The sequence below is a fragment of the Columba livia genome, chromosome Z (assembly GCF_036013475.1).
Source record: "Columba livia isolate bColLiv1 breed racing homer chromosome Z, bColLiv1.pat.W.v2, whole genome shotgun sequence".
NCBI lineage: Eukaryota > Metazoa > Chordata > Aves > Columbiformes > Columbidae > Columba > Columba livia.
In genome coordinates, this window is record NC_088642.1 from 36,926,685 (window position 1) to 36,949,601 (window position 22,917).

The window sequence follows — 22,917 nt, forward strand, 5'->3', positions numbered from 1 at the left end:
CACCTACGTGCATCAATGCCACAGCATGGCACGCTTCTCTTCACCTTCCCACATTACACTTTCACAGCCATAAGCAGCAGGGCCAAGAAGGGCTGTGGCTTCCCGAAATGCGCAGCAGCTCCCTGCTCAGCCCGAAGTGTTGGTTATCCATCCAGACTGACAGAGGCTGCCGGCACAGTCCTGCTTTGCTCCAAGCCGGTGGGAGCAACATCCTGGGGGAACAAGGCTCCCCCAGGCAAGATTCTAATCAGAGTAGACATAACTCCCTGATGGCCCCCAGGCAGCTGGCTCAGACTTGAACTTACCTGAAGGATTTACCAGGCAGGGAACATATCAAGCATTTTTACAAAGCATTAATATAGAAGGCAAAGGACATTAATCACTAAGTTTTCCACATACCACTCATACAGCTGGCAGCTGGGCAAAAGCTTGCCAGTCTAAGCACAAACTTCCCCTGCTTCCTTATTCTTCTGCAAGATAAACTGATGAATAGAGAGGGGCTGTTTATCAGAAGGGACAATATATACAAGCTGATTTTAGCTCAGGTCAACTCACAGCTAACAGGGCAACCTACAGGCAAAGCAGCCAGTGGCCTCAGAGGAAGAGATGGAGACAGACCAAGAAAATAGACGTTAACCATCATTCTCCCTGCCATGTTTGTTAATGCCACCTGAGGGGTCCTGAGGTAAATAGGACAGTTTTTCTGTTTAATGACCAATATGCTTCCTCTTCTAGAGAATACAATGTTTCTTGGGATGTCTTCTTGCTCAGGATAAGGACAAAACCACACTTTCTGCCCTTCTTTCACTTTTCTAGTACTTCCACCTCAGTATTGTAAAAAGGAGACCAAAAAATCTATATATACAGGTTTGCCTGGCTGTCTGGACTGTGATTACATAGTTATACGTCTTGTAAATACGAGTTTTTAATATTTCCAGAAGTTTGCTTTTGGGAAATGGATTTGACTGATACACTGCTGCTAGTTTAGATGTTGGTTGTAACACATCGATCATGAATCACTGCTCTGTACTCTCTTATATGTATTTGCTGCTGTCAGAAATCACTTATGCCCTTTTTCTTAAGTTCACTGAAAGCACAATGTCTCAGCAAGTTACGTTCTTTGTGACTATCTTTTTGGTTTCTGCATTGCTCTGCATGTTCCAGGGACTGTAGATTGGCAAGTCTTGATGCCAAAGTATCCAAACTCTGGTATGTGTTTTTGTTGCTGTGTCCTTTCTGGAGAAGCTGCTGATAGCTGGGTGGGCAGGATGTGGGAGTTGGCAGCCTGTGACTATCAATTATTCATAGTTTAATTTGGCACTTCAACAGTATTCCTCCTGGGTTTCAACTGCTTCTGGAAAGTAATGCTTGAATAATTTCCAGGCACCAGGAATTGTGCACAATCATTGAACTTGGGTTGTAAAGCAAGGATTGCAGGTCCATGTCCATAGGCACAAAGCTCCTTTATTCTCAGCATAGACATTCTGCCTCAACTTTACCCACGAAGTCAGCCCTACTCTGGGTATTCTTCTATGGGAATAAGCCTTATCCCATTTTTGTAGTATAAAAAGACATGTATAAAAAGGGATAAATACTAACTACAGTTTTATGGTATTTGTAGTATAACTGTCACGACTGAAGACAACCAGAACAGTAATAACTGTTACCAGTACTACGTTTTTTCATTTGCTTATCAAAAACTCATTCATATGACAGTGAGGGAACATATTTTAACCTAAATGTGATTCTATGGAAATTTGTTTTAACTTGAAGTATCAGTGCTGATTTGTGTGCATTCAGATTAGATGCTCTACTTTATTAAAAGCTAGAAGACCAAGAAGCACGAACTAGCTGTGATTTTGGAAAAAAACACAGACATGTAAGAAGAGGACAACTGAGACAAAACACTGTTTCTATACTTTGTGCAAATCTTCCACAGTTAAACAAGTAGAAAGTGTAATTAAAAGCCACAAACTGAAAAATACAAACCCAACATCATTACGTATATAATTACCTAATTTCTAAATTACTAAAGGAGTTAAAATTTCCATCCTTATGTATTACAGTGCTAAGCTCGTGAGTCAGATGTTTGCTCTGAAGTCACTCATAAACTCATGCTTGTTGAAGTATTGTGAATGCACAGGCAAATTAGACATTTTGATAAGCAGTGGTTGTTGACAACTCTCACTGTCTTGGTAAAAGCAAAGCAAACTTAAGATTTTGTTCTCATTTTGTTTAGGAGAAAACAGGATTAGTTTAAAGTGCTAAGGCTGTTTTACTGCTGAAAGAGATTACTAGATCTACAGCAGTCACCCCAGTTGAAAAGATCTGCCACTAGGCAGTCCTTGATATTCTGCTAATAGTTCTGTTATACAGGTTGCACTCCAGTGTGGACCAGACTGGCTTGACACAAGCCTGCATTTAAAACCATGTATTTTCTGAAATGTTTTGGGTTTAGGGAATTAATTTGTGACCCAACTTTAAGGAAAAATTTGTTTTCCTCTATGTTAAAAACAAAACAAAACAGAACTTTAAGACAAATTCACTATTCAATTCAAATATTCATAATTGTTATGAACTCCACAAATTTTTAGTTTTTTCTACCATGCCTTTGATAGTTTAAACTTCTTCCAGTGCCACTCCAGTATTATTTTAGTATTTTCAGCATTTTTAGGATGATCAAACTTATCTGCATGCAAGTAATGAACTTGCACCATAACATTTGTTTTGATTATTAAGTTTCGGTGCTAGAGAACATGAGTTTAGAAAAATTTAACCCAGTGCGAATTATGAATTTTGGTTTTCTGTTTCTGCTTTTCATGGGTTTTTTAAATTTTGACCTTAGGATAAAGCATTTCATCTTGGAAAATGTTACATCCTCACATGAAATGCAGAGCATACAATAAATAATAAAACAACGTACCACAGTACCCTGGAGTTCCACAAACTGTCTTCATGGTCACCTGATCTTCCACAATCTTGGAAAGTCCAAAGTCAGCTGTTAAGATTGTTTAGAAATATTAATGTTCTTATTTCCTTATAAAATCACCTCTTTTTTTACATTGCATATGTAATTAAATGAACGTTTATTCATTAAATGAACAGTACTGTCATTTCCAGAGATAAAGATAAATTTAAAGAATCTACTGAGGCTGCAATCCAGAAGGAAAATTTGCCTGTACTAACGAGTATTCCTGGCTCTTTCTTGACAGAAAAAGAGCTTGCATTTTATCCTGAAGACTACGCAAATTGAATAAAACAGGACATCTAAGAGTGTACAAACAGTGAGCCAGAAATGCGTTCTAGGTATATATCCAGCTTCCACTGTATGTGTAATCCAATAAAATTAACAGAACAATTTTGGGTCAAAAAAATGTGCATCAGTGATTTCTGGGATAAAGATCAGAGCAAGCAGTCCCTGCAAGACAAAATCCCAGCAGTATTTTGGTAGGGGGCTTTTAGAGACATGGAGGTTGTGCTGGAAGAAGTACTGATCTTCCTTTTTGTTGTGTTTCCACACTGAATTACTACCTAGATGGCAAGAGGCTTCATAACGTTACACATAATACTTGCATGACTCATTTCTTAAAAGACAGAAAAACTGAAGTCTCCACAACACTTTTACTATTCATTGAGAATAAACTCAGCTGCTTAGAATTTCAATTTAGGTGATGCCATGTAGCCTTAAAAAATGCAAAACGAAAGTATTTTTGGTTTGTTACAGTGAATATAAAAGGGAATGTTTTGACTCAAGATCAGGATAAGAATAGTTCATATTTTATTCTAGAAATGCATAGGTAGGGTTTGCTTGTCCCTAAATGGTAATCATTTATGCATTATTATTTATATAAACAGAAATACACTTTATTTTTATAAACACGGCCACTCGTAAATCAGATCTCAATTTAAACAAGACAATAATCTTAGGCAGAAGGCAAAGAATCACAGCATTTAGGAAAATGTTTCAGAAGCCTGTACACCAATCTGGTCATCAAACTAAGGCCACTGGCTGCTGCATTAAACTATCATGTTACAGCTGTTTAGGGCCCTTCCAGAACAGATAAGAACTAGGATAAAATGTAAATTAAGAAACCATCATCCTGAGATGCACAGCTTTTTAAAAAATTTATATTAAGTGGCTTGAAACTAGTTCATGGAAATCTGGCTCCTGAAACCCATGATGAATGTGGCAACACTCCTTGCATGTTCACACACTCCCCAGTAAGGGAACACAAGGTAGTGTTATATTTGAGACTGGTTATGCACATCTCAAGAGTGTTGCACCGAGCTCTTCTTTGCTCAAGCAAAACCAGGGCACACCCAGCAATTTTAAAGGTCATGGCCTTTGCAAGCAGCTGCCATCAACAACATAACACATCCCTGTTTAGGAGAACCTGGTCTCACTGTGTCCCTCCTAATCCACTCACAGTGCTGACTGTGCTTCAGACACCTTCCCTATACTCTTAGCAAAGATCACTTCTTATCCCTCAAATCTACCTTTGAAACAGAAGACAACCTTCCTCAGTTTGCTTTCCACTGCTTATCTCCACACTTGTTCTTTCATGCCAACAAATCCTTCCTCTTAAGATACTATTTTAAGAAACAAAAAGGGGCACAGTTGTGCACACAGCTGCATGCTGATCTCATGAGCCTTCTTGTTTCTCCTGAGTGCTTTATCTTCTGCCATGTTCTGCACAAATTTGGCTCTAACTTCTCTAAGCAAGTATCTAGTTTTTATCGGTTTTGAAACCTCCATGCAGAGCTGTGCTGCTGAAGAAGTACCATGTTGTTCATTTGACAGAAAGCACTAGCTTTGAATAAAGTAGTGGTGAGACACATATACTGTAAGCATAAATTAGCACACATTACTGGTACAAAGGAACTAGGGAAGCATACATTCAATACTGCTCACCAATTTTTAGTGGTGCATCTGGTGCTGGTGTTGCATAGAGTAGATTTTCTGGCTTCAAGTCACGATGCACAATGCCATTTGCATGCAGGTACTGGAAAAAGAGAAAATCAAAACTTTTAAGTGAAAATAAGAAGTTATGGCCAAGCATGAGTTAACATCTTCTGAATAATCTATAGCAGAGATTAATAATCTGCTACACGGTGACACGTGAGTCAATGAATTTTCAGCAGCTCTTTTTTTCTGTAAACCTGCTCAGCACAGGATTCTTGGATGCTTATTGTTTTTGAATAGGAAACTAAAATTTGGAAAGGCAAAGATAGCATCAAGTTATTTTGAGAAGAAAAACATCTCAGAAAGTATTATTGACTTTTTAAATACAGTGGTAGCTTCTAGGAAGCAAGGTAATAGATGTTGAGATACCGAAGTCTGTTTCAGAGGAAGGTAGTTTCTTCATATTATAACATTTTGAAAGATAAGAAAATGCTTATACAACTAGTAAACTATTAAAGAGACATATCTGAGCAGAAAGGATGCAGTATGTGTCCTGGGCCAACTCTAAAATCCTTGAGATCCCTGGAGCAGACTTCTCAAGGGTTTTAAAACCACCCAATTTCAGTGTCTCAAAAATTCATCTGTCTTACTGAAGCATATGTAATACATGTGAATTCACTGATCACTGAATTCCTTTAAAGATGCTGCACCTGCCAGCCTTACACTAATGGAAAGAAGAATTTCTGGAATACAGAATCATAGAATCACAGTCATTTAGCCTGGAAAAGACCTTTAAGATCACTGAGTCCAACTGTTAGCCTAACACTGCCAAGTGCACCTTTAAACCACGTCCCCAAGAACCTCATCTATGTGTCTTTTAGATACCTCCAGGGATGGTGACTCAACCACTTCCCTGGGCAGCCTGGCTGACTGCTTCACAAGCCTTTCCGTGAAGAAATTTTTCCTCGTATCGATTCTAAACCACTCCTGGTGCAACATGAGGCCAACTCTTCTCGTCTTATCGTTCACTTCCTGGGAGAAGAGACCAATAACCTCCTTTCAGGTAGTTGTAGAGAGTGATAAGGTCACCCCTCAGCCTCCTTTTCTCCAGGCTAAAGAACCCCAGTTCTCTCAGTCTCTCCTTACAAGACTCATTCTTTAGACCCTTCACCAGCTTTGTACATATGGTTGCCTCTTACACTGCTACAGACAGACACAGAAAAAATATATAATTTACTGACAGACAAAAAAAGGACAAACTAGTGAAACAAATTTTGTTTTTCTTGCTGATAAAACATTCAGCAGAAACCTTTGAAGCGCTGGAAGAAAAATGCTTAAGGGCAGAATCACATAATCTTATTTGAAAATCTCCTGGTCTCTGTTTTAGTAGCACCTCTCAGCTGTGTTTTCGCTATTATAAAAATTTGTGTGTGCACTGTTACACAGCAAAAGAGAAATGGTTGAATATTCATCTAGAAAGCATGGCCACAGTGTGCACTTGAGTTGGCATCTGAGATGAATTCTTGACTGTGTATCTCATTGGAGTTCTAGTTTGTATAAGTTTCCAGTGATTAAATAACATTAGGTAAGGATACATTGCCCTTTCCTTTTGTTTTAGTGACACTGAGAGCTCTTTAAATGTGCATGTCTTATAGTGCAATAAATATTTTATGTTGACTTTTGCTAAAATCCTAAAGTTGCAGTATTTGTCATGATGTGGCTTGTGGAGATCAGCCAAATTTAGAAATGTTAATGTAGATCATCTACTTTACTTCACAGTGAAATCTAAATGCTTGTCCCAGCTGTGTTTTCTACGAATAACTAATCAGTTATCCAAGGTAGAAACAGGGAACAATACATGGAAAATGATGGATTGCATGCTGGTACATCATTTAATTCAGTTACATATATGTGGCTGCACACAATCATGTCCACACTGGATAATTTATCATTATATCATTTTATCATTTTATTTATCATTATCTGCCAATGAAGACATAACTGTAGCAAAGATACTCCCACAGAACGTCACTGATGTGTTTGACATGCAGAACTAATAGTGGCACAGAGGGAGTGCACCAAAAGCAATCAAGTTGGAGTGGACAGAAAGATGTCTGAACCAATCTGTGTTCATGTGCTGCAAATCGCTTTAGCTGACTCTGTAGGAGTGAGAAGGATCAGACATTTTATGATAGCTTGGTGCAAAGCAGACATTTCCGATTCATTTGTACAAAAAATCCTCGACCATATTTGTCCAGAGAAATTTTCCAGCCAAGTCTGTAGTCTTTTAGCAGGTACTTTTCTACATATGCCCACAATCTTAAAACATTTTATGGTGTGAGCCTGAAAACAGAATCTCTTCCCAGAATTACATTTTTGTGGGAGGGAAATCTGGGAAAAACTCTGGGAGAAGCTGTTCAACTTTTCCTTCGTTTTAAGCAGTACAGTGAGACTGGCTCACATGGCTCCGTCTCAAACACAACAAAGAACCATACTGATGGCATCTGAAAACCCAGCCTGTGCCTCATGACTGACTGACTTTTTAAAAGATTCATATTAAACTTGCAGTGTGAATGCTTGTTTTTATTACAAACTTATAGGACCCTATGTAGGAAAATTGTCCTCCTCTATGTAACCTGCCATTTGCAGAAAACTCACAAGACAGGTGTGCCCAACAAATGTGAATTGCCTCAATAACCTAGCCCACATCTTTCAAAGAACACCAGTGCAATAGCCTGAGCTCACTCTCTCATGTCCCCTCCTCACAGCACCCACAGCTATTCCCACCTTCTCCACCACACCTTCCTTTATCTCCCCAGCATTCCTGCTCACCTTCCCCTACCCCAGAAACCCTACCCACCCTTAGTACCTCCTCGGACCTCTCCCTGAGGTCCACACAGATCCCGTCATGGCTGCTAGAATCCCTAATCTCAGTCCCTGCTGCTCCGTCCTCTCTCTCCCACTGTTTCTCTTTCTTGACTTGATATTTGGGCACAAGATGATACCCGTGGTGCTCAGATCAGCTGTGCATGCAGACAGAGTTGCCTCGAGCTGCCAGGCCATAGGTTTAACAGACATACTGTTGTCATCTCGTCACTTTTAGACCTAGCCTCCTATGAAATTTCATTGAGGTTGGCCAATAAGGTAAATAGTTTTGTTGTGGACTAATAGACAAAGCAGCAAAATGAACCAAAAGGTTTTCACTGGCGCAGAAATCCCATTCTTCAGCCAACAAAAGTGCCAGCTAGCCTCTGGATTCCCAGCCCTCGGAGGGGAGAAACCACTGGCCGGACTTCTGTAAAAGGTACCTGTCTCCAAATGGTCTTGTTACTAAAGGTCTCTGGCACACGCAGTGACAGGACCCCCTGTTGTCCAGCCTGAGCCATCAGCCATTCGCTGAGCATGTCTCCTGCTACACAACCCACTATGAAAGGTTCCAACTCTGTGTCCCTTTTCAGCATTTTCCCCATACTTGGTGAATATCCTTGGGCTTGTTTGCAAGTTTTCACCAGTCCCAGCAGTTTTGCTCCGCATGTGGCATAACAGCTCCTGGTATTGAAGACTATTCAGTAACTACCTTGTCTTATACATATATGAACAGTATTCTAAGTTAAACTATCTTGATTAAGAAATGGATTTAGTTAACTTAGTGTAATCCACTTTGTGTAACAGTAATTTCAGTTTATATATGCTCTATTTTGATTGCTCTTCACCTTATTTCTCACATTGATTTTAATAAGCACCACGCTGCTTTGCAGGCAGTGTCTCTGCAGCATAAGTTCAAAGACTCTGCCAGTCTGGAGTATAGCTTTGGGCATTGTGTACTCATTGTAAAATAGACAGCCTGTTCTCTACTATTTATATGCTATGTCTCTTAATGTCTAAATGATGTGATCAAATGAGAAGGGGTATAAAGCCACAGCAGCGTACTGACTCACTTTATGATCTAGGCCTTGCTAAACTCTAACACTTTCCCCACCTATAAGATATGAATGAGACTTGAAAAACATTTGAATTCTATGGATGCATGAAGAGTTTTTAGATGCATGGTGCTGTACAACAGTTTAACATAGAATGCACATAAAATATGATCATGACATGACACTCATTGTAGCTAAAATGTCCTGTTTTCACTTTCTTCTGATTTTCAGTAGACAACGTGGATCACTAAACAAAAATAATGTCATAGCAGTTCTCTGATTGCAGCTTTGCTAATTTGTGTTAGTAAGATAAGATGGATACAGAAAACGTATATTTACATCAAAATGCTCTATTTCCATGGCAACACTACATGGATATACTTGCTCTAGATATGTCTTGCAACATCTGCGTACTAAAATGTAAAAATTACTTGCAGAATAACAGCACTTCATCTGGTCTGACGAGGTGTAAATGGAAGAGAGGCCTCCATAGGATCTTACAGTAAGGGCCATGGAAGAAGACGTAGTGGCAAAAGTCTCCATTCATGGTAGTTTCATCCAAGCAGCAGGCCAATACCATAGGGAAGAGAAATTATGCTTTTGCACATACCCTCTCCTCTTAATTTTTTTATTTTGAGCACCACATCAAGGCAGGTGCTCTAAATAGGGACAGTACTAATCTTAAGGAACACATGGCTATTCCATTTAGTGAAAGAGAATGAATAAGTAACATGGAAACACTCGAGACCCTGAGCAGACTGTATTAAATTAGTGAATTTAAATGCAAAAAAACCCAAAATAAATAGGGAAAAAATACATTTGCACATCCTATGATCCCCCTTATTTTCCAATTGCTTTGGCCAATGAGATATAAGATGGCCAGGTGGGTGAATCGGCTGTGCTTCAGGCACACAGTAGGGAACTGCCTTATTAGTGTAGAGCATCTCAGATAACCTGGGAGAAAAGTATGCTAGCAAAATGGAGTATGATAGTCTTATTAATGTTTGAGAAACACTGGGGACAGACTCAGCATGACAGTAGGTGGGAATAATATACAGACCCTCTTCTGAAAGATTTACCTATTAAAACAAAGGCAGTCTTAATCTTGGCCTTTATTCCCGCAGTACACAACTCAAGACTAAATAATTGTAACTGCAGCAGATTATTTTTCTTATTCTTTCTTCCTTTTTCTAAAATTTTTTTCTAATTGCTGTGTGAGAGTTCCTTTCACTCTTTGCTTTATTCTTTAATAATTCAGGTTCCTACCTAACCTGAAAGATTTTATGACAAATGGACAAATGAAGACTGCTTAAAACTCTGGCCTTTTTCCTTGATTTTATTTATGGTATCTATTACACAGAACTGTAGAAAAGTAGCACTGAAATAAACCTGAATTATCTACTCCTCTCTGTGCTTCTTGGCAGCATGAATTACAACAGTTGTTTGTCCAATTTATGCTTAGAGAACTCTGGTATGGGAGACTCCGCAATTTTCTCAGGCACTTTATTACAAGGATGTGCTATCTTGATCATCAAAAAGTACATCCCTGTGACTTACCTGGATCTTGACAGCAGCAGATGAAGCCCATTACTTTGTTTCTTATATAGAGTCAGGAATCAGATTATTCTTTTTTTTTGCAACAGCCTTTTAAGTACTTGTTACCATGTACATAATCATTGTTCTCTCTAAGACTAAAGGACTTCAGTTTGCTCAGTCTTTTCTTACAGACCATCTTTACTAGACCCATGATCGTTCTTGTTGCTCTTTCTCCAGGCTGCATCGACTTGCATCAATGTGTTGAAAATGCAAAACTATTCTAGCTGTGGCCTGACAAATTTTAAAGGGTGTATTAATAAATCTATCTGCCTTTTTTTCCAAAACATCCCACTACTGTTTGCCTTTTGATCTAGTGTAACCTTCAGGCCCTTTCAGTTTTGTTTCCACTCCCATGTTTTTACTGTTGACTGTTCCAGTTCATGTACATTTTGTCCTTGACAGTATCGAAAGGACATTGAATTTTCTTTCTAATTCTACTCTCCAACATACTTGCAGTTTTTCCAAATTTTAGATCATCCAGTATTTTTGTAAGTGTACCCTCTATTTCATTATATGAGCTTGTCAACAAAAACACTAAAAGAGCAGAAAAGATATTTTCCCTGAACTTCACTCTCTATATTTAGATAGACTGTTGGGCATTCTCTTAGTATAGACGACCAGCCTCCATCCAGCTTAAAATAACACCATCATGACCACATTTCCCTAATTTATTATGAAACTGTCAGGTGAGACAAGTAATAAAAGCTTTACTCATGTCAAGTATATATGATATTTATGTTCCTCCCCTATTAACAATGCCTCTCACTCGGCTTGAGTAAAAATCAGAATGATTTGGCATGATTTGATCTTGACAAAAACTCCCCTCACTGGTGACCTCCCTGCTGTGTTATCTCCCAGTTTTCAAATATTATTTTGCTTCATTGTTTACTGCAGGTTTGTTTTTTTTTTTCTGGATATGATTGGAGATGGTCTATAATTCCTCCCTTCTTCCTCTTGAAGTGAGTACTACATACATCTGCTTCCCTGCCAAGTCTCTATCAGAAGTGAGTGTTATCTGTTAAATCTGTTTCAGACCAAAAAAGCTTGCTCTTTAAAGATTGTACTATGATGGTCACTGGGTGCAATGAATTAAAAAATATCTAAATGATTTTAATACTCTCTGACTTAATCTTTTCTGATGCTTGGCTCACATTTTACAGCTCAGTCATTGCTGTTAATTGTTCTAGGCATCTAGTTATACCTGAACTTTTACTGAAAACTAGAGAAAAAAAGACAAGAACATTTCTGCCTTCTTCTAGACATCTTCCAATAGGTCTCCTTCACCTAGCTTTCTTTTTATCAGGATGAATGGTTTTGCTAACCTTCTTATCTCATGCTAGATGCATCTCTTCTTCTGCCCTGGCCTTTCTGACTTCAGCATTCAAACTCCTGGTATTCTTCCAACACAGGCTTAAGCAACCTGACCTGCTTTCTGTACACATCATGCCTGTGTTTAACTCCAGGATGTGCCGTCCCTGGGCATTGACCTTCATTCAGGTGGACTGATGAGAAAACAGCTGACCCCATACCACATCACTATGATCCCAGGGTCATGCACTCTCTTTGGTAGGCACAGAGCTGCAAAGGCTTTGGGTTTTGTGATGCATCCTCATTAACCTGGCAATTTTGATGTCAGCTGGATCCCAGTGAGACATGATCTCCAGTGTTGCAGTGAACAGAGGTTGTACAGCAGAGACAGCTCTGCAACACTAAGTGTCCTCATGATTACTGTTGTGCAGATGGCCTGACTCCTTTGTGAATGTGTCCTGCTCACTAGCCCTTGGTCTGGCACACAGACACTCCTGACGCGTGTGAAGCCAGCTGCCTCATAAATTTGTATTAGACAAGCAAAGAGATGGTTAAGGGATCTCCACCTGCACCTCTCACATTCATGAATATCATATTCCTTCATGTTTTCAAAAGGAAAATTTTTACCAGTTTTACTACTCCACAAAATATATTTAGGACTTGCATGTTGAGTTTATCACAAAATCAGGCCTGTATGGTCCTGAAGGGAGAACCAAAGCCATACATACTGACTCAGTACTGGACCACCTACAGCTACAAATGCAGCCACTACATCTTTAAGAAGCTGAGAAGAGCACTTTTTTTCCTCCCTTTTTAGAAATGTCTAGACTTGTAATTAAGCTCTTTCTGCAGCCATTACAAAAGCTCTTACAAAAGTGTGCCATTGCATAATGAAAGACACTGCACAATTTCTGAAGCAGATAAGAGTGAGTTTAAATAAACTTTTCATAATCTAACAGGACAAAGAAAAAAACCCATGCATTCCTATTTTGTTTTCCCAGGAAGGTGAGTGAACTCACCTTACATAGGTAGAATGGCAAAGCCACTCTCTGTGTAATTTGTGTCTAAAATAATAATTCAGCACAGATCTTATAGAGTACAGAGAAACAACTATGCATCGTTCAAAATGTATACTTAGTCATACACTCCACATTGGGGTAGACTTTGGAAAACAAGACACATGTGGCTTGGAGTAATCAAGAGAAATCTAAAATTTCATAGTTAGTGAGCACCTATGCCCTGCTATAATCTTCTGCATGTAACAGGTGAATTTAATTCACACATCCAATAACTGCACAAAAATTACAGATTGATATGAGGATATGATACGTGACCTGGAGCTACTGTAGGCTTATCCTAGAGCAAATGATGCAGTTCCTCTGCACCTCAGGTTTCACATCTTTAAAACTGTGTTTTAGATATCTGAATGACAAATGCAAAAGGAGAATTGGGCAACATAATAATCTGTTGTTAGTGCTGTTCTCACTGTGCTGCGCTGTTCTCACTGAACTCCATGTAACATTCCACTACTTCAACTGATTCAAGCTTTATTTAAAAGTACAGTAATGTGGCTACTACGAACAGCCTGTTTCTCTGCTTCCATTTATCTCTCCAGCAGCACATAACTTGTAATGCAGAACAGGACATGAAATCCTGTATGTTTCAGTTTTGGGAGTTGGGTAATTTGATTTCTATTATAGAAAAGTGCATTTGTCTGAGTTGGTTGCTTACAGGAGAAACAATTTATTTAGGCCTTAAATTAGATTTAATTTTCACAAAAAGAAAACAATAATTGAAATTATTTTGGAAATGCAGGAATTGTTTTGAGAAGTGTTGCAGAAGTGTACCTGAGAATTCTTGCTTAAAGAGCTTTAAAAAAGAAAGACACTGCCAGTGATAGTGTCAGAACACAGCTCCACATGAATCAACAAGGTTTCAGTAATAAAAGTGTGAAATCAAGTTATATACACAGCATAATCTTCCCTATGCCACCATTCCCTTGCTGCAGTCACACAGGCTTTGGGATCAAGTAAACAGAAGACCACCTTATCACTGCAGAAGACAAAAACAACACTGATTTCTTTTCTGGATTTATTTCAACAAGTTTTTGGCTTCTGTATCTAGATAACAACAAAATGGAGTCTTAGAAAGGCACCAAATAATGAAAACTGAAAACTTCTCCAGACAGCTTGCAGAAACCCTAGTCTTTACATAGTCTTGCTTTTACTGGTTGCTCTGGAAAATGTTAGTATGCCATTACATCTGCTACTTGATATACTGACTTCCAAACATTTTCATAAAACTTCAGTTAGTTCAGTTAAACTCATCTAACAGAATATTATTTTGGTGGAACAAAGAATATTTGCCTTTGTACTTTATATAACTATGCATTAACACAACTAATTTTATATATAATTTCAGATAGTACATCTGTGCATTATAAAAAAGTACGAAATAATGCATCAGCATAGATCCATAAATCCAAATCTATTTATTTTCTTTGCTGGTGTACTATATTCAAAGTTACGAGATAGCTCAGAAGGGAAGTTCTACATTAAGCAATTAGATTACATAAAGTTTTAACTTCAATCTCCACAATTATTTTCTTTTACATTTGGAAACAGTTTTATCTTTTTAATGTTCCTGCCTTTAGAAGAGTGAAGCAGCCTTACAGATGACGACACTATACCAGGTGTGATCACAGCAAATCATGTACAGTCATTTCTGTACAATCTGACATATGTAGGAGAGGATAACGCACACACCTTCCCACACAAATCCCAAATGAGCAGGCTTTGTGCAGAGAGCTAACTGTTTGCAGTGGCATGAAATTCTCCTCTTAAATTGTAAGTAGGCCACAGCATCAGAGTGCGTGGAAGAGCTTTGCTGTAGTGGCTTCCTCTTAAACCCATCCAGAAGAACTGCCCCCTTGCAGACTCCGAATTCTGTGAAGAATTAACATACTCTAACAATCTTCCTCAAACAGCCACTCTCTGTAACCTTTCTATCTCTGTATGCCTGGTGTGCAGAATAACAAGACGTCGTTTCTCTTCCTGCAATTGCCCAGAGCCCTCGCGCAGGGTGACCTTCCCCCTGCAGCCTCCACACTGACCAGGCCCCTGTGTCCTGCCTGCCCTCTGTCCAGCTGCGTAACAAAAAGATGAAGGATATATGTTCTTCTGGGAAAACTCAGTCAATTGTGATGAAACTCAAGAGAATTATGATATTAGTTGCACAGTAATGCCACAAAATTGCAGTGAGTAGAACATAGTTAACATGTGTGATTTGATCTGTCGGAGCTGTCAAGGTACAGAACACTATTTTTTTTCCCCTCCACAATGGGGTGTTTCAAAAAATAGCAAGAGAGCTAAAAAAAATCAGAAACAGCCCCCTCCTTAAAACAAAAGACAAAACCTAGCAGTCCTGCCTTTGTTATTGGCACCCATTCCTTCCCTCTGTAGTTCTGCACCAACTCACAGAAGCTCTCTGCTTGACTTACTTCACTTAGGAGTAGCTCTCACAGCCCCCTGAAGTGTGCTGAGTTTTTACTGTTTGCACAGTGGTCTGAAGACAAAAAGCATTACATACATGCACATTACATTGCCATGACTTCATTCTACTCACTGTCTTCAGCATTTTTTCTTTATTGGCCACAATCACATTATAAACAAATAGAAACAAGCAAACCCCAAACAACAAAAACAAACAAAAACCCCCAAACCAAACCAAAATAATAAGCAAGAGCTTTTAATTAATTTCAAAATACGAAAAGTATTCAAAAAGTATTGGAAAATTATTTTAACACGATTGAAAAAAAAACCTCAAAAGTTTCATAAATCCATTAGATGTGCCTCTGTAAATTAATGCCACTATAGCAAGTTCAAAAAAGCAGCAGGGAGTAATTTTGCAAAATCAGGCTTCTTCCTTTAAGCCAACAGCATAAATCTGCAGAAGTAATTTTATCAATCTGCCATTCCTGTATAGAACACAAACTTCAGCAACACCACTGTATTAACTCCAGCAAATCTAAAAACTAAGTAGATTCTGTATACCAAGTGGGTGTTTTTGCAGGTCAGTAATGTCTTTGGTTTTGCCTTTAGGAAATCAGATACGAAACACATCCTAGAATAGATCCAACGCTGCTGTCAATGATACCTGGTGCAAGCTCAGACCCCAATAACCTCCAGTATCAGAGAGCCATTTAGCTGATGGAAAACTATTCCTGGTGGTGTTAGATTTCACTAACCACAGAGATTTGCTAACCAGAGCTCTAATGTAGCTGTGACAGGGCAATAATACAATGACTTAATTCAACAGAGGTGCACATCTGATCATTCTACACCAACAAATTTTAGTTTTCTTGCAATAATTTAATTGTTTTTATTCTAATCAGAGCACTACATTTCATGGCTAGATTAATTTCTCTTCCTGTTTCAGAGGAATATTACATAAAATAACATAGGCTAGAGTTTATACTACTTTCTTTTGAAGAATAAGGTGGTTCTGTTCTGCCTGTACAGTACATTTATACTAGCAAAGTAACCCATGCCAATGAGTTCTCCTGGGTGCAAAAACTCAATTGTCTATACTGTTCAGGCTTTTAGAACAGTCTTGGGTAAATGCACACAGACTGCAACATCTCCCTGTTACTCAAACTAACTATGACTTCCACTAGGCAATTTGAAACTGTTCACTTTGTTTTTAAGGCTGGCACAATTAAATGATAAGGATATTGGCTGGTTGGCACTCTTGGCAGAGAGTGACTCCAGCTAATATGCTAGCATTCACAGAGGTCTCACAATTAAAGTAGTGGGATGCAGTAAGACCAGACTGCTGGAATTTTGCATCAAGCACGTGCATGACCACAGCCAGGCACAGAAAGTCTCACATGCATGTTACAATTGTTTCAAAGGTGAGATTTCCAGGTAATAAACCAGTGAAGGAGGATGACATTTCTGTTGCCCATCTGTGAATCTCTTCCTGAACTATGCATATAAAAAGTCTATTACTTCAAAAACATAATTGTACCTAATGAATACTTTTATTTCTGCATTTGCATTCCTATTTATCCATAAATAACACACACATCTTGTTTTGAGTTAATTTTACTGCTTTATTTCAATCATGAAGCTTCACCTACATGCAGTAGTGTAATTTGCTAAGCCTGATATTGAGCTTACATTTAATAATGGACTACCTGGGACATATATTAAGAGAAAAGAAAACAAAACAGGATTTCTTTCTTTTACTTTCTTTACAGACTTTTTACAAAACACAGTTCTAAACAGCGCAGCCCTCGAGGTCTGCATGCACAGAAGTGTTTCCATTTATTCATCTGCTAGAGGTGAGCCCTCACCCCATGTGATACAAAGGCCCACATCAGACTTCCAGGTGCCATTTTATTAAACCATACCAGTGGTGTAGCAAACTTGGACTCATTCAGCCTCATAGCATTGTCACACATGCACTCTCCTATTCTGAAGTGTGAAAGGAAAACAATATACCCTTTCTGGCAGCAACCGTGTAACTCAGGCACCTCCTTGCTTGAGGTACACCTTGCATTCTACATCTGCCAGCTATCCCACACTTTCATGCTTTTGCTACACAAAATTTACAGACAAAACCAGAAAAGAAATCTACTGCATCTCTACCATAGTCACCCCCTGATCTCTTCACCACCCCCCCTCCCAAAAAAAAATTATATATTTTTATATGTATATATTCACAAAGAGTTGTTTAGGATCCCCAAAACAGCTAGAATTCGTAAGATACATTTCCATTCTAGGTTTCCAAGCCTGAATTTGTCTCAATTTTTGTTGTACATGACAAACTACCAGCAATATTTGTGAATAAATCAAATATTAAATAAAACCTAAACCATAAAAATGAGCTATGCCTGCAAGAACATAACTGGAAGGAGTTAAAAAATTCTCATCTACTAGAAAGAGGAGGAGGTCAGGATGATTAGGCTGTGGATATCTCTATTATGTAGGTGACTGCTTCCTTTGAAAACCTATCTTAGATTGCATACTAATATGAGTTTTCTGGAAAGGAATATTACATGGTTTGTGCAGACTCTTGAATGCAAAAGAGCAATTACCATTCTGCTGGGAAATGTGACAACCTTATCAAGGCACCCAACATTTGTTTTTTTGAACAACCGGAATTCTGAAATACAGAATGTATGTGTGCCACCTGGAGAAATGCCAAATTGTAAACCCGGATTTGCTACCAGCTCCTCTGCTTTCAGAAAGATCAGTAACAGATCAAAACGGGATGTTTAATTTCTGTTGAACAAAGACTTCTCCCTATGGATTTGATGCTATAGTCCAGAATTTTAAGCAACACTGCCAATTTTTAAAATTCACCATGTCATTGATGTCTAATGTACAGAAGGCTACAAATATTCTCCTTTATGAGATCCACTAATACTGGAAGACACAGTAAGAGATTTCATTTAAAATTCTATTCTTATCAGGGAAAAAATTTCAGAATCCTGTCTGCACACATATTTCTCCTAGTTTCTTCATGGATCTACCTTCACTTCATTCCCAATTTTGCTATTATAATGGAGATCTCCAAAAGAACCTACCAAAATAAAATTTCTGTTTCTCTGTTATTGTGCCATACTCTTCCCAGGGTTCAGAAACACCCTGTAAAAATATTTGACCAGAACAAAACTGTTGTGCTAGGTAACATATTCTACCAAAACTCACAGCTATGGAACTGAGAAGAAAACCTTGGTATTTTGACTTTACTTCACGGATAGGTTGTATTCCTGATGCAAATAAGCCAACCTTTTCCAAACTGCAACCCTCAGGGCTATTTCTGTAGGAGAGTGACAGTAATTTCTGACAAACTCACATAATATGAGTGCTTTCCATAGTAAGCAGTGATAAAATATGGCTGTGAAAATTCTGCCAATTCTGGTGTCTGCCTCAGGTTCTGTAGTCAGAAAAGCTGAGGATGGCAGAGCAGCCAGGGTGCAAAACCAGCTCAGGTTTATGTCTTACAGGCCACTTGTAAATAGTGGTAACTTTAAATAGTAATTTTCAACTGGGACTTATAGATAGAAAAAACAGTAGCCATGCACGGCAATCTGCAATGAATCCTATGAAATCAGTGGAAAAGTTTCTGTTATCCTCAAAAAAATCAAAGCATGCACGCTAGTTTTGGTTTTCGTACTGCACTACCATCACAATTTAAATATCTCTGTTAGCTTTGATCAGCCTACAATCAGTGCAGTAACTCTCAAAGAGAGTTGAACTTCTGTTTTAAAACTGTGGAATTAAATACCATGACTATCACTCCATTACATGTTATCACTGTGCATTGAGGGATGGAGATAAGGTGGCAATATTTCTTTTTGTGTTTTAATTTAGGATTGTGCTTTTTATATCGTGTACAAGAGACCTGAATATTAGGGACATGGTTAAATTCATTCTCATACTAAAAAGTAGCCACCAGACAATTGGGAATCTGTCTGGTCAGCAGTTTGATTGTTATTCATTAGTCTGACAATCTTTATGAGATATAAAATATATTTACTGTTACAGAGTAACTTCCAAATCAAGGGCATGATGGTATTAAAATGTTGATTATAAAAATTGTTTTACTCAAAATCTCAGTAAATATAATTAGGGCATATAAAGAGAAACAAGAATGTCAACAGGGATGAAAAACTTTTTATCTCACATCTTTGAATCTAAAAACAATGTTAACAGGAACAAGCTATTTTGGCCTCATTCAAGTAAACATCTAAATTCCTATTGATCAGAGTGAGAAAACAATCTGACTGAAGAACTATGAAAAGTCTCATAAAAAAGTATGTCCCTTCTTAACATCCTAGCTTTTACCACCTAACTCTTTATAATGCCATACTTTATGGGTGTTTTTAATCACAGAGGCTTCTTGCTACAACCTAAAGTATGGATGTGAAATATGATGAAGAAGCATACAATTAAAAATTCAAAGCCTTTCACTGTTTTGTATGGTATAGATAATCAAAAGGAGCCCAAGTGCCCTGCAGTCTTTGCTGGTTATGATTGAACAGCTTTGCAAGACTAAAAAGTGCTAATGCATGATAAATCAATGTTAATTTTAACATAATTCAGAACATGGTGAACCTTTTATCATCAAACCACAACTGCACTGGACACCACAGTAGATGTGAATGTGAACACTGATGCTGAAGAAGGTAGCAATGCTCTGCCTATAGACTATTTAGAGAGCAAAAAATCCTCATCTTCAGAGGTTTTGATTACCTCAATTTTGTGCAATAATCACAGACATGAATAAATGTGCATTTCAGTAAGGTATCTCATAGTCCTTCAGATCAATTACTGGTTTAGCTGATGGTTGCACTGAATGAAATGGAGATTAGTAGGAGAAATGCAAAGTGGGCAGGAAATTTAATCCAAGGACAAAGCAGGTAAAGTACTTCCAGGAGGTAAAGTACTTGGTATGGGGAAACCTCTCCTGGAGAACCAGGGATCAACAGGGCAGTGGAGGCCGTGCTGTGTGATGAGATGATGTCAAACTTGCCTTGTTCAGCAATGCAGACTACAGGTTTGAAGGAGGATTTGACCACTGTCTATAACTACAACACAGTAAAAAGCAGGCACAGTGGAAGGAAGGGGTTTAAGCTATGGGATTCTTGGCTCAAAAACCCAATCAGAAACTATGAATATCTTAAGGCTAGAAATGAGAAAGAGGCTCCTCACTATGAAGTTGCAAGTATTCAGGGCAACCTGCCAAGGAGTGTGAGGAGGACAAATCATGAACTGCTTCTAAGGTGATGCTCAGTACAGTTACAGAGAAGACAGAAGGCATGAAGATGTGCCAGGGGAGGTTCAGGTTGGACATTAGGAAAAGGTTCTTCCCCCAGAGGGTGGAGGAGCACTGGAACAGGCTCCCCAGAGAGGTGTCACAGCCCCAAGCCTGACAGTGTTCAAGAAGAGACTGGACAACACCCTCAGACACATGGTGTGAACTGTGGGGTTGTCACATGCAGGGACAGGAGTTGGACTCGATGATCCTTGTGGGTCCCTTCCAACTCAGGACATTCTGTGATTCTAAGACAACATGATATGGTTCCTATAAGGGCACCGACCACAGTAGAGAGCTAAGGGCATATGTCCTGTCTCGGTTTGTGACCTTGTGGAAAGAAACTCCATCTTCCTTCAGGAGACCTTGCGAGAATTGTCAAACCCAGCCAGATTATCTCTCTCAAAGCATTCACCAGGGAAAATGACCCAGCTTCCCCATTCAACCTCAGGGTTTCAGTGCTGGGCAGGTACATCTGCTGCCTGCCAGTGCTGCAGTGACAGCCAGTTGCCCAGACCTCTTCTTGGGAGGCTCAGGAGGCAGCAACCTGCTCAAGCCCAGCTATCCATCCTCCTCCTCCTCCTTCTCCTCCCTGTGGTGCCTCTGCTGCCCTGCCCAGCATAGCCTGGACACCTGCCTGCTCTGTGCCCCATTGATCCCACTGCCCTGGGCATCATCTGGGCACTTAGCGGTGGCTGCAAAGGGACAACAAGATGGGGTTGCCAGGATGTGTGAAACAGCACACAAGGATGTGAGGCAGAGTGTTGCACTCTGGATATTGAGATGCTGCTGCAGCTCTGTCAGCTGGAAAGGGAAATTTGTTTTTAAGGTGGAGGTTAGGTTACAGTAGGTTTTCTCAGAAAATCATAATTTTCCATTTTTCCTCTTTAAAGTCTTATTGTGGAGTGTGTTGGGTATTTCTCTTTCTATTATACCTCTTGCATACTATAGCTTTCAAAATGTTTTTAGTTGCATTTTCTAGTGGTTTCTGTGGGTTGTGCTGGTTAGCAGAAATAGGATTCGATGCACTGGCAATCCCACTGCATGTATCAAATAATTTCTTAGGTAAGAACAGGCTGCAAGCACTTGTGCAGTAGGACTGGAGGAGGACACTCAGGCTGGAAGTAGGAAGACCAGAAGAGAAATAATGAGCTAGGAGGACTTTGTTCCACTGATGAAGTAGAAATGACACTGCATCCTTATTTAAGTATTGATCTCAATTCAGTGCTTGCCAGGTTGAGCATCCTATTGAGAGATGTTCTCTTTTCAGTCAAGGCTGCAGTACACAAAATGCTGCAAACAAGTAAGCAGAAATTACTTTTCTGTGAGCTCAGCACTGCACTGGAACATTTTCAGATGAGGAATGTCTTTTGTCAGGCAAGAACAGCTCAGGCTGGAAGGCTGTTAACAACATGTCAAAGGGGAATGATTTAAGGGGCTGCCAGCGCCAGTTCAAGGGGGAATGTGGAGCAGAGAGATCTTGATGCTCTGAGAAAGTGATAAAAAGGAAAGTTACTGCTGAAAATGATGTCTTTCGATCTGTGAGGCTCAGGGAAAACTGACAAACATATGTTTCACTCAGACTTTTGGCAGATACCAAATAGAGCACTGCAGAATATGAGGCTGAGCTTCTGCACAGTCTTGTCTATAACAAGGTCTCCAGTTCATGTCCATTATTTTGCTTATGTTTTTAATTTTGCATAATCAACATTCCTCAACTTAGACTTCATAATTCTTGTAGGTTGCTAATTCTTTAGGTTGGTGCAAAAGTAATTGTGGTTTTTGCATTGTTGAAATTTGCTGTTTGATATTGGAACACATTCTTAAATAAATGTGTTATGTTATACATAATTTTAATGCACTTTTCTTGCTCTGTGTTTGTATTTCATTTGCTACTGACCTATCACTTGCTGTTTATTTTATATTTATTTTGGACTATGGAAGTTATGTTAGACAAAAAGCAAATTTAAGTGATTTTCTCATTCGCATTCAAAATGGGTTGTAAAGCAGCAGAAACAACTTACAACATCAACAATGCATTTGGCCCAGGAACTGCTAATGAATGTGCAGTGGTGGTTCAGGAAGTTTTGCAAAGAAGACAAGAGCCTTGAAGATGAGGAGCATAGTGGCTGGACATCGGAAGTTGGCAACTACCAAGAGCAATCATTGAAGTCAAACCTCTAACAACTACATGAGAAGTTGCTGAAGAACTCAGTTTCAACCATTCCATAGTCATTTGGCATTTGAAGCAAATTGGAAAGGTGAAAAAGCTGAATAAGTGGGTACCTCATGAGCTGACTGAAAATTTTAAAAAAAATGTTGTTCTGAAGTGTTGTCTTCTCTTATTCTATGCAACAACAACAA

General features: G+C 38.9%; 1 protein-coding gene across 5 annotated transcripts in view; it reads right to left on the bottom strand.

Annotated features, from left to right (window-relative positions):
- Positions 1–22,917, bottom strand: part of CAMK4 (calcium/calmodulin dependent protein kinase IV) — a 171,428-nt gene that overhangs the window by 18,249 nt on the left and 130,262 nt on the right. For all 5 annotated transcript variants that reach the window (XM_065045415.1, XM_005506235.4, XM_065045419.1 and 2 more), the window contains 2 exons: positions 4,913–5,003; positions 2,924–2,998 (listed from right to left, as the gene is read on the bottom strand). In XM_065045415.1, the coding sequence (XP_064901487.1) occupies positions 2,924–2,998; positions 4,913–5,003 (166 nt within the window). The remainder of the gene's footprint in view (positions 1–2,923; positions 2,999–4,912; positions 5,004–22,917) is intronic.